Source organism: Hyposmocoma kahamanoa, unplaced genomic scaffold (assembly GCF_003589595.1).
Source record: "Hyposmocoma kahamanoa isolate Upper Pololo Valley unplaced genomic scaffold, ASM358959v1 92, whole genome shotgun sequence".
Classification (NCBI taxonomy): Eukaryota; Metazoa; Arthropoda; class Insecta; order Lepidoptera; family Cosmopterigidae; genus Hyposmocoma; species Hyposmocoma kahamanoa.
This window is the reverse complement of record NW_020654748.1, coordinates 22074550-22087794: the sequence shown is the minus strand read 5'-3', so window position 1 is coordinate 22087794 and position 13245 is coordinate 22074550. Positions and strand designations below refer to the sequence as shown.

The 13245-nt window shown below is 35.8% G+C and overlaps 1 protein-coding gene across 1 annotated transcript in view; it reads left to right on the top strand.

The window, feature by feature from the left end:
• LOC113236951 (cardioacceleratory peptide receptor-like) overlaps positions 1-12976 on the top strand; it is a 53973-nt gene extending 40997 nt beyond the window's left edge. The window contains exons 9-11 of the mRNA XM_026473177.1: positions 2973-3156; positions 11979-12111; positions 12734-12976. Of these exons, the coding sequence (XP_026328962.1) occupies positions 2973-3156; positions 11979-12111; positions 12734-12889 (473 nt within the window). The 3' untranslated portion in view covers positions 12890-12976. The remainder of the gene's footprint in view (positions 1-2972; positions 3157-11978; positions 12112-12733) is intronic.
• Positions 12977-13245: the final 269 nt, after the last annotated feature.

Below are 13245 nucleotides of genomic sequence, written 5' to 3'. Positions count from 1 at the left end.
GCGCCCTGAGCCGCGGTCCGTGCCCACTTGGGCGCTATCAGGCCCGCTACTTAGTTTTAGGTTTAGTTTGTGGTTTATTTTACGGGTTATGAGCCTTCAGCTCGCCCTTGCTTCCAGTGGCGTAGTCAAGGCCATCAGCGGCCAACCGCAAAATATATCATAAAAAAAAATGTTAATGCTTTCTACCGCTATAGCATTTGTATTGCAGTGAACGGCACTCAAGTGGTTGAGGCGATTCGATCCTATTTCTGCTACCAGCGCTATATACCTTATTAACATACATAACAATATTATAAAACACTTATTATTTTTATTAATATAAAGATCGGTTCGAACCAACGCCAACGTCTTCCAGCAAACCGTGCCAGATGCTATGCTAACTAAGCCACGGAACGAACCATCAGACCTTGCGAATTTTTCTGTGCTTGTTGCAAATCTTTGTATTTGGTTTTTCAACAACTTTTCTGCCTTAGCGCTATCTATGAGAAATCTGTGAAAGCATTTCGTCACCCAGTTAGTTACCCTTACAGCTACCAGCAACTGACAAGAAATGTCCCTTTAATAATTGTGATTAAATTTATCGAGTTCTTAGGTTTTCGCGATTGTTACACTTAGAAAATGAAACTATTTTTCCTAATTTAAATCGTGTATATTTGTTTTTTCAAACAAACCAATATTTCGGGCCCTTTACAGGTTCTATGGTCACGGTTGAGTGAGTTGGTACAGTCATCAACCAGTTATGCCTAATATTAATGTAAACCACCCATTTTCCACTTTAGTTACAAAAATTATTAATTAAATACCTTATTTTTAAATTTTACAAAAAAACATTCCAATTTACGCTACATTGTTTTACAAATTATTTTATTGTAACCACAATGATATTCAATTATTTTTTTGTGAAATTACTCCACTAGTTTGTTGTAATTAGTAATACAAAGATCGAACACTTAGAAAACAATCACTTCGATCCGGCTGGATTCTAACAAACGTCTAGAAGACGTAAACTGTGGCAGAGGTTATTCCAAATAAGCCACGAAACGAACCAGCGGACTTTACGAATTTTTCTATGTGCTTGTTGCAGATTTTTGTTTTAATAACTTTTCTGTCGTAGCGCCATTTGTGAGAAATCTATTGAATATCATGGTGGCGAAAGATCCTCACCTTCAATAAATTAATTATACTAATTATTTACACGTATATTGCTGCGACGTGTAACGCAACGTGGTTGTCCGGTACCTGACCTCGAAAACATTGGTATATGACGCTCTTCGGTCAAAACTCCTTCTTTAAGAAAGTCGACAGATGTTTTGAGTTGGTACTCTCACCACAAATGAATTCAAATTCGCATTGTGACGGGACTCCAACTGCTCGACCCTCAGGATAGCATTAGCATTCACCCGTTTATACTCCACAATATCCGCAAACTTTGTGGAGTAATGAACCTGTGTCACGTATAATAATAATTAAAAAAGACGCAGTAAATAACAATAATGGTTATTTCAGTCAACAGACTATAGTCGTCATAACTTTATAAAACGTCTAGAATAACTTAAAAAAATAATAATTAAAAATTAGGATACGAAGCGAGAGAAGTTGAAAAAAGACGCTTGGAGTTTCCAAATGTTCAACGGCGTTTGTTGACATAGTCATAAATGATGATCGACATAAGAAACGTAATCGCACACCTCCTCATTGTTAGGTCACCGTCCCACCAGGAGGAAGCGGCAGCCGGTGGTCGATGATAAAGTGGTGGAAGTACTAGAATGCCACTCATAGGCCCTATGATTCGATACAAAGCAATTTCCTTCAGCCAATATGGTAATTTTATGAACACTTCAATAGCTCGTTCTATTTTGATCTCTCCGACATCTAGCGGCAGAGCGAGGTTAGTAATATTTCTTGTACGTGGTGTTATAACACAAAAAATAAGTCAAATTTAGAAAAAAATAAGTTTAATTCAGTCAAGCCTACATGGCAATTTCAAGCCAGTCTGGTTGTACATTGACGTGGTAGTCAGGCAAGCTAACAGCACTCGAATGAAGTCGTTGCTAATCTTTAAGCTATTGCTGTCTCTAAACCTTTCCATGAAAGAAATTGCATAAAATTATTAGGGCCAGTCCGGGCGGTGCCACTGAGGTTACGGCTGGTGTACTTGTTTTTCGCGGTGGTACTGACGACACGGCTCCAGATATGAGTACCTATTAACAAATAAAACCCCATGTGATCATAAGCCAGAAGTCTTTTACGACGCAAACGTCATATAACTTTTATATAAAAAAAAGTCTCAATAGTTCGTGAAATTACATTTATTTGCCAAGTTTTATTGAAATCGCTTACCGGAAGTGCGCGAAACCGGATTCATCCCCTAGTTTGCCACCCTTAGAAGTGGAATATTTTTTTTCAAATTTAAATGGGACCATCCTCCCCTCTAACAAAAAAATATCAAAATCGATTCACAAATGAGTAATCACGTAACAAACAGAAAAAATGCAGTGGAATGAATTGAGAACTTCCTCCTATTTTGAAATCGGTTAATAAGTCAAACTGGCACATCAAGTTGTAACATTCACTAATACTGGCTGTGAAAAATAAGTTAAGAACGTATTTACTCCCACAAAGATAATTACTCTCCGAACATATTCATAACTGTATAAGTGGCCGAACGGTTACCATTCCAGACTGCCACGCAGAGGTCCCGGGTTCGGTTCCCGTGACAGGAGAAATATTTGTACATAGGCCTACATTTACTTCTGTCATAAGTTTGGGTATAATTTGTGGTTGTCTATGTTTGTGTCCATGGCACCTGTGGTACAGGGTTTGCATAGTGCGGGACTATGAGTGTGTGCGCGTTTATTGTTTACAGTATTTGAAGATCATGTAACACGAACGATTAATGTCGGTTTTTTGTATAAAAATTCATGAATGCATAAGATTAATAAAAGATTTTATAAGTGTATTTTTCTTTACAGTGTTCGTGCTCTGCTGGTCACCCTATATGATTTTCGATCTTCTTCAAGTGTACGGTTACGTCGACCCAAACAACCAGGCCAATGTGGCCATTGCCACCCTCATACAGAGCCTGGCACCCCTCAACTCTGCTGCAAATCCTGTCATCTACTTTCTTTTCTCTAACAGGATATTTGCTGGACTCAGGTAAGTACCTTCAGGTACACCACCAACTTTTATAAAACCTTTATATAATACATATACTGCCACATTCAGCGAAAAAAACAAAGTGTGATATAAAATGGTAATGATTATTATTTAAATGGACCCCATGCTTTTCATAGCGTACATCAATGATATTTTGTCCCTTCAAAGCCCTAGGTGTGAAATTTTGCACTATGCTGATGATACGGCCCTTATTTTCCACGGTTAGTCGCGGAATAGCGTCAATGCTATAGCGATGGCAGATATGCGTAAGATTACCGCATGGTTAAATTATAAGCTTCTCACGCTAAATGCTGAAGAAAACGCGTTTTTTAAATTTTCACTAAACTTTTATTTCTAGTCCACCATCTACACTGATGTATTTGAAGTACATATCGAAGGCTGTGTGGCCTCAGACGCTGACTGATTTTTAGATATTGAGGCAAAGTAGATACGGCTACATACTCTATTAAAAAAATAATAATTTTTCAACTAAAGTTCATCATTTAGAAGAACGTAAAATCAACCTCGCGCCTTTCGACAAACTGTAACTAAGTAACAGGAAATTTTAAAAAATGAATGAAAATGAAAAATAACTGTCGACTAATTTTTTGTTAGAGCTAAAACATATTTGAAATAAAAAATTGAGATGACCGATCAGAACTTTGAAACAAAAATTGCAATATTTTGAGGATTTAGCTAATCGCGCCGGTGTGTTTTATATATCTATAATTATCATTGACTTACAAATAAATGGATGACGGGTCTAATTAAAAAACCACGAGAAAATGTCCCAAGTCAACCTATTTAAACGTAGTGACATGTAAAGGAATATGAAAAGGCTAAAACGTTGAATGTAAATTGCAATGTCAACGCAGTGCTGTCTAATTTTGCTTGCTCGCTGTCAGTCGAACAAACGAAGACTAAAGCGTGAATGACGCTCTGTATACGATTTTAACGCCCTATAAGTTCGGACACTTTTTAGCGCGGACCCGACGTCCATATAATTGTAAGTCAATGATAATTATAATTTAATTAAATTCAAACTTTCAAGTGACATAATTCTAGTCATAATATGACGTATTTCTTTATTATTATATGACTGTTTTTTTAATATTATTATTTCATAAATAACAATTTTAATTAATAATTGAAACCTCGGCCTACCTCTGCTTTTATTGTTATCCCTAATAAAGGGCTCATATGTGTAGCATTATTTTAAATTTAAGACATGTATACCATATGAATTCAATAAATATATTGAGTATTGAGTATTGAGTGTATGCATTATAAGAATTTTAAAAGTGCATACAAATACAATTACACAGAGCGTCAACTACACACTTTCTCCAGGGACGTTATAAGTAGTCTGGGTATGAGATTCGGGTATTTTTAGGCATAGACATGAGTCAAATATAATCAATACTACACAAACATTTGGGTGTGAAAAGCCGTGTTCTCGGTGGATCCTACGCAATTTGACTGAGGCTCAAAAAACGGATCGCGTCACTCGGTGCAATGCCATGCTTATCAGATTCAAGGAAGGGACGTCAAATTTGGTGTGGGAGGTAGTAATAGGTGACGAAACATGGATTTATAGTCACGATGCCAATGTTTTGCACGTGCAAAGTGCCTCTAAGAGGATGAGTGCTTCTTTTTTTAATAAAACTGGACACGTGGCTACTGTTGCTTTGGAGAATCTTTGTACCGTGAATAATGATTGGTACGCGCCCATTTGTTTGCCGGAAGTTATTGACAAACTCCGTAAAAATAACCGTAAACGCCGTATCGTCTTGCACCACAGTAAAGCCAGTTCTCACACGGCCAGACAGACAAATGAATTTTCGAAGGTGAACAACTTTGACCTTATGAGCCATCCCGCGTACTATCCCGACCCTGCACCTTGTGACTTTTATTTATATCCAAAAATTAAGAACCAGTTACGCGGTCACCAATTTTCATCACCTGACGAGGCTGTCGAAGAGTATGAAATATATGTTTCAGAGATTGTCACGGAGGAGTGGCATAAATGTTTTCAAAATTGGTTCACTCGTATGAAAAAGTGCATTAACGGTAACGGAGAATAATTTGAGAAACAGTAAATTCATTTCTGACTACTTATAGTATTTTTTCTTATTCATTCCGGAAACTTATAGTGCGCTCTACGTATTAAAGTATAATAATACGGCGAATGTCAAATTCATTAATAAATATGAAAATTTAATTATTTATTAAGTACTTTGAGTGTAATGACGTACGTAATGTACTTTAAAAGGTTCTTCAGTCTGCACATGAACGTTTCCTCACCACATTCATTTTTTAGTTCGACAGGTAGGTGCTCGTAGTAAGTCGGTCCTATAACCCGCAGATTTTTCTCGTGTAGTGCAGTGCGACGCGGTACTGATCGGAGTTGTCCCGCGCGACTGAGGCACCCACCCATCACCTCCACTCGCTTAAATTGTGCTAAGTATTTCCGCGTGAACATCCCACCTCAAAAACATTTTGCGAGTAGTGGGTCATTATTCGGTGTACAGCAAACAGCGCCTTGCAGGATCGCCACTGGGTTATGCCGACCATGGTTCGTAACACTCGCTTTTGTTTACGCATTACCCAGTCAGCTTCTGTCGAATTGCCCCACAGAATAACACCGTAAGACATAATTGAGTAGAAGTGTGCAAAGTACGCCTGCCTCAACGCATTACAAGGCACCAACGGTTTCCAATTCAAGATTCAGAGGATCCAACGTAAAACCTAAGAATTTGCATTTGTCATCAGTTTAATATTTTATTTGTTTACGTTGAGTATCAAACCATTTGCTGAAAACCATCTTTCCAGTTGTTCGCATTCTGTGGTAATTATTTGATTGTGTTGCTCGTATGTGTGCGCACTGACTACTACTGTTGTGTCATCAGCATACATTTTTTTTTTACCTTTCGATACGGCAGATGGTAGGTCATCAAAATCATCAATCATATAAAGGGTATTTCCTCGCGCATATCCTTGTGGAATCCCTACCGTCACGCTACCAGACTCCAACCTCAGCCTTTTTCTACCCGACATTACTTCAACCGTTCGTGTTCGGTTTTCTAAAAACGATCGCCGTAGGTCACTATCACGTCCTCGTAGACTGTAGCACATTAGCTTTTTTATAAGTAGGTCACGACTTATGACGTCAAAAGCATTGGACAAGTCGCAGAATATGCCAGCTATTTTACACTTGTCATCGATGCCTGTGGTGATACAGTCAATTGTTTTATATGCTGCTATTGTGGTGGATATGTGTTGTCAGTATACGAATTGTCTGTCGGTCAATAAGCTATTGGTTTCGTGGTACTGGTAGATTGGTACTGTGACTAAATCGATTCTATAAATTTGGAGATGTTAGGTACTATCGATAATGGCCTACAGTTGTCGACCAATGTTTTGTCAGACTTACTTTTATATACTGGGCATACTCTTGTGTACTTAAGCACGTCGGGGTAGACAGCATTGGTAAACATCTCGTTGATTAGGAATACCAATAACTCCGATTAAATAAATATAGATAGATAGTATAGATAGTGTTGACCAGATCGACAGTAGTATGTTGACGGATATGTCATTATATGTCAAAAGTGTTTCGGGTCTTCAGCATGGATTTAGCAACGCAGTCAAGGTCGGTACGAGTGACAGCTGGTAAGTCAACGTCCGGCACATCAGCACTCCGTACGTGATCACTGAAGTATTGCATCGTCCGTTCATCAAGTTTAGATGGTCCGGTGTGTCCCTTTCTTCTACATTATTTGTGTCACAGTTCTTAAGAGTTATATCTTTCTGCCCTGTTTTGACGAGATTTCTTCGTTTATTATTTTCCAAATTTCTTTGGAGGGATTTCCACTATTTCATTATTATTATATAAATATTAACATTGTTATATATATACTTATACGTACCGAAATTAAAAACCAAGTCACGGATTTCCAATTAACAGAATAAGGTTATTTGTTCTGGTCATTAATTACATAGATGGTAAGGTATTTCAAGTTAATTTGTGAACTAACTCAACTCCCATCAAGTGGCAAAATGATTCATGACCAACCTCTCTACGCCTTATTAAGTTCCAAACTTGACTGTTCTTGCTCCAAGTTCGTATCTTACTTTGGTCTTGCGCTACTTTTGCTACGGAAATAATTTATTATTGTCTAAAATTGTATAATTTAAAAAAGTGACCAGTTGTGCCAGTTACTCACCCTGAGGAACACAATTTCAATAAAAATTATAGTATCTGCAAAAATGTAAGTGTTTTAAGCGTAGACATACATTATTTTTTTCAAAACGTACATTTTGTATCCTGTTTATAACATCATTACGAGAAGTTCTGATAAATTGGACTTTTGAGATATTTATCCTCATCTTGCAGTCGACTGATTCATGTCTAAGCATATCAAACGCTTTATTAAATTCCAAACTCCAATGTCCTCGAGTTCAAATTCAATTGACTAACTCTTAAGTTCCACCTTTTGTGGTGAAAATTGGGTGAAAAAAGTTTTCTTTTGAAGCCAAAGAAACTTTATCAAACGCAATTGATTGAGAAAGAAAAGTTTTTATTGCACAAATAGTTTTATATGTATTGAAAAACTTGAACGAAGAGCAAGACTTAAGAGAAAAGTATTTTGTCGAAGATATTTTTGAAAACATGAAACTTTGACGGCTTGTAATTATACGTTTCTATTTATTTATAAATATTCATGTATTTTGTAAAACTGTAGTGTATTTATATAATGGGTTATGGGACACGGAGGGAAATAACTTTAAATATTGTATAAGATGTTTGCTTTATTAAGGAGACATAATTTTATTTTTAGAAGTAATACATTCAAAGACTTTTAATAAATGTAATAATCTCAGTATAGAGTACTAAAAAAACCGACCTCAAAAGTACGTGAGAGTACATATAATTATCAAATTTTATTGAAATCGGTTACCGGAAAGTGCGCAAACCCGGATTCATCCCCTAGTTCGCCACTATACGGGACTTGACACAGGAGATAATAAAAATCGGTTCTCACTACTCAAAGTATATTGAGAGAGAAAAACGCTTTGAATTGGAGAATAGCAAAATCAACCATTAAAATAATTGCTCCTTATAATAAAATTGAGGCGCTATTTATAAAACCGAATCTTCATGCGTGAACAGCAAAATGATTCAAAATTAAATTAATGTGACCACTATGACAGAAAGGTTGTCCAACAAAAAAGAATCATGAAAATCGGTTCACAAATCGGTATTTGTTACGGGATAACTCCGGTGAGTTATCCCGTAACATGCATACAAAAAAAAACATACACTCGAATTGAGAACCTCCTCCTGTTTTTGAAGTCGGTTAAAAAGTTGCTTGCCACATCTGGAAATCGCAACCGAACGAAATAAAATCCTGTAGTTTTACGATGGCGATTGAAAGAGGCGTCACATAGTATCTGCTTGCACATATTACAAATATACTTTTTAATGCTTCTTGTAATTTGTAAGTTCAATGTAACACCACAATATAATAGATCATGGACGGTCAGGATGCGCAACCTGCTCTCTAACGACATAGTTTGTACAATTCTACACCAACCCTAAAAGCTACTAAACGTAGTGGCAATATTCATTTTATGGTAGAATCAGTTTTATTTCATTCACTAAATGGACTCTGTAAAAAACCTGTTGCTTTACTTCTTAATAAAAATATCAGTAATCGTTTCAGGTGTTAACGGATACATGTATGCGGTATTCTCTAAAACGGTTGAATCCATTGAAATTAATTATGTACTGCTAACTTGTACATTTCGAAAAAATTTCACAGAGCTTTGTTTTTATTATAAATTTTGACTTTGCCAAGTACCGCAACACATGAGATAAGAACAACATTAGCCAAATTAAATATTAATAGCTAAATACTACATTTTATGTATTCAGTAAATTTCAAAGGTTTTAGTAAGAGTTAAAAACTCATTTAATATTACAATCCCTTCTTTGTATCTCGTTAAAATTTCATATCTTAGTACAAGTTTGAAATACTTTGGCTTAATTCGTTTTATAAACACTTCTCGCCCTTTTACTATAGAGATAAGCGGAGGCTACAACCTTTTACTCACTACGATCCTTACGTACTTATTTTGCCTCATCAACACGCATCAATGCTTTCAGATACGCTCGTTAGTTAAGGATACTCTTGACCAGTACTTTTTTAGGAGGTTTTCAATTCGATCGTAGTATGTTCGCCTTTGTCGACCCTTACTAAGTTACCCCACATTTACCTTTTCAACATGTTTCGTCAATTTTCTTTCATTCATGCTCTCTACATGTCTAAACCATAGATATGGGCAAATGGTCTTAACCATCTAAACATCCATTTCTGTACCTTTGTCAATTTCTTCCATAATATTTCCACCAGAGTCACGTTTTATAACTTTCAACGTAAGTCAAATGGCTTCCGTCTATCCACATGTTTCTTGAAAATTGAAAAACAGTGAAATTTTACAAATTGTAACTTAGTAAACAACGCCGCTCATGTGGAAATTAGGTGGTTATTACTTTTGAACGTAACTTATTAAAAGAAGACGTGAATATCGATAAAAATTATCTAACTGACGTACATAAAACTACTTGCTAATCTTAGATAAAGGACGTATCACTAACAATAGCTTCAAAAATCTTCTACACAATAACATACGCTGTTTTTAAGCACTCTCCTTTTAAATCAATTAAAATGGCTTAAGCTATGTTGTTTGCTACACAACGATAATATCTATCAACTGCTCACGAATTCGTTATAAAGTACAGTCACAGCACTTTTGCTCGTATATCGCCTCCAGATTAACGGAACCAGATCCGGAAATTTGTAGCTGGATATGCTAATGTCCGTACGATCTTCCTAACAAATTTCATCTTTAAATATACGGTAAGCCATTTCGGCGTAATGGACTAACTTTCAACTATCCAACCAAATTTCCTTTATTGTATTTATAAGTGCAGTAAAATCCCAAGACTTAGGCTAAACAAATACATCTATTTATTTATTTAGTTCACCAACACTATATACATTACAACATTCAAATATTTAACAATACAAAACAAAAGGTTAATGCTATAGCAATTATAGGTGAAGACAACATGCAAGATAATAAGAGTGTTATTTTAACATTTACTACTGCAATTTTAATCAATCAAACAAATTAAATTGAAAAAATATAAATGTCGTTGATAAAGCTAATAAAAAAAAATCGAATCCATAATAAAGTAATAAAAATATAAATCATAAAAATAATCGAATACAATATATTTTTTAAGATGCTTTGGCACTTTCTAAAGGCAATTTGGCGTTGTTTGTAATGTAATTAATATAATGAGCTCAATTTACTACTCATTCAGAGTTTTCGTCGATCATCTAGACCTACCTACCTAATTATCAGAGACAGGCATAAGCGGAGTATATTCGACCAAACTTTAAGTAGGTAACTTTATCTTACTTATCCATTATAATCACATTCAACACGTTTTACAAGGCATTTATATTTTTTTGTTGTGATAATTAAAATAATCCTTACATTATTTGTGCCTTTGACTTTAATACCGCGGAACTTACGGTATGAGTTTCCACCTCGGTAAGCTAGTTGCTAAATCAATCCGCGTAAATGACTTGGCAAGTAAATTAGCAAGATTTACGGGAATCTATTATTAGCAGTGCGTAGCCAACATAAATTAATGCTTACTGGATAAAAATGACAGTCGTAGCAATTTCTACTTCGGCAAGTTAGTCGCTACAAGTTTTTCTGACGATATTCAAAGCAAGTTGATTCAAAAAAGTGCAAACTGGCTCTTGTAGGCATGTAGGAAGGAGGTGGCTAGAGCGGTGATTGTAATAACAATGCACTAGATTCCTTCACATTTGAATTTATTCCACTTTCCATTTAACATCTGGTGGAGTGGAGTCATCTTCCTATCACAGATAAAAACAATTCAAACCTTCATAAATGCCCAGTATATTGGTTGAAAATTGTAATAGCGAATTATTAATGCTAAATTTGTAACTGTCCGAACCTTTTTTTAGTATTATACAACGTCACGTACGTTGCTTTGACACCAAAGTAACTAAAGCACTTGTGTTATGAAACTCGGAAACAATGACGATACCATAGACAACTAGACCCATGACCATATAGAAAAGTTAGGTTTTATACCCTTACCTGACTGGGGATCGAATGCTGGAGATGCCGACACATTGAAAACCAATGTGCAAGCCACTCGAGAATGGAAGCCGTCAAATGAATTGGAATTGATCTAGAGTTTTGATTAATTCTTTTTAAGACGTGATAAAAGTACTTCCGCTTTCCTCTGAATGTGTCAGCTCACACACTAGCGTGTGTTTAGTTCCCAGGCAATATTAATAATATTCTTTACTTATTTGGATACCTATAAGTGTATCAATAACAAACTACTTCTTAACTTAACAAGAGCTAGACTCATAAATCGGATTGTTTTGGTCATCAATATGCTTCTTATAAGATTTCCTTTAATACCGACGAGTGACATCTCCTCGTAATAAAGATATTATATTTATTTAGATGGAGAAAAAACTTCCCCTCTTGTATCTTGTTTATGACTTAGCTAAAATACATTAAGTTTTGAAGAGAAATTGAGTTATAAGTGTAGTCAACTTTATCAAGAACGAAAAAGGTCTATGAAATCTGACAACATGCTTATTTTGGTGTTAACTTAATGTTTCTAAGAAACACAGACGTGAATGGAATAATTATTTAGCTAGTCTTAATTTCTTATCTATTTTCTTTATTTCTATTAGGAACATCCCTCCTTACAAGTGGCTGTGGTGCTGGATGAAGGGTGCCGACAGCCCTGTTGGGAACGAGTCGCGTGCACACACCGAACTGCTCACCTCTTCGCACAGCAGGATGCGTCATGATCTCACTGTCAGGGTATGTCCACTAAACTTGTATAAATAAATTGAATATCACATGAGGTATACACAACTACTAGTGCAATAGTGAAATCAAATTTTACGTATCACCAAACCAAATCCAGTTTCTCTCTTGGTGCCGACGTCACCTAGCCTCAAATAATTTGAATTGTGTGTGCTGAACCGTTAACAACGGAAAATCAATTATAATCCTTAGTAAATCTCGCTTTAGGGCTATATTTCGCAACAATGCTAACATTGGACTAAGATTTATATAAACAATACACAGAAACATACAAGGGCAGACTTAATATTGCCGAAGAATTTCTTTGTTCGTTTGCCGGGAAAATTGCGCAAGATCAATAAAGAAGAACTTGGAAACGTTGATACACAGGGAAATCATTTCTAGTACAAATTTCCGACTTTACCACTCGATGTTAATATGGTTTGAACTTGTCAGTTTTTCTGACTTGATAGTTCAATTGTTCCATTTTTCTAACTATAGCGATACATCGCGACAAATGATCTTTCAGCGAATGCATAAAGAAATTGAGATACTACATTGGATGTATAATTAAATCATTAATACCTATTCACAATTAAAATACGAAAAGAATAATAAAAAATATATTTTCCTTTAGATGAAAGACGACAGTCTCAAATTCCCGAAACAGCGAGTACACCAATGTAACAGCACGGGTAATTCAAAGAAGGTCAGACTGCATTTGCCAGAGGAAAATCAAACCAATAACAACTGTCATACGACGCAGCAGACAAGAGCTGATACGTTTTTGTAGTATTCGACTCGATTTTAGATTCTTAACTCTACAACGACCGACTTGAACTCAAGAAGTGAGAATTTCAGTGAGAGTGATTAACTTTCGTACTTCCGAATGAAGTTTTTGAGAACATCCGATTGAAAACTAATAAAGACAAGTTGAGATACTTCCATTAGTGATTTGCTAAAATGTGGAAGATAAGTATCAATTAACTGCTTAATTAAAGGTGAAAAGAGCTTCATTTCAACAATAATGTCGTTACCACCGCCAACTAACACGTGGCAATGGCAGTGCTATTAGCTACTGAAAGGAAGCTCTTTTCGCTTTAGTAATTAAGGACTTGAGCGTGTAATGTGATCCATTTCGATTTCAGC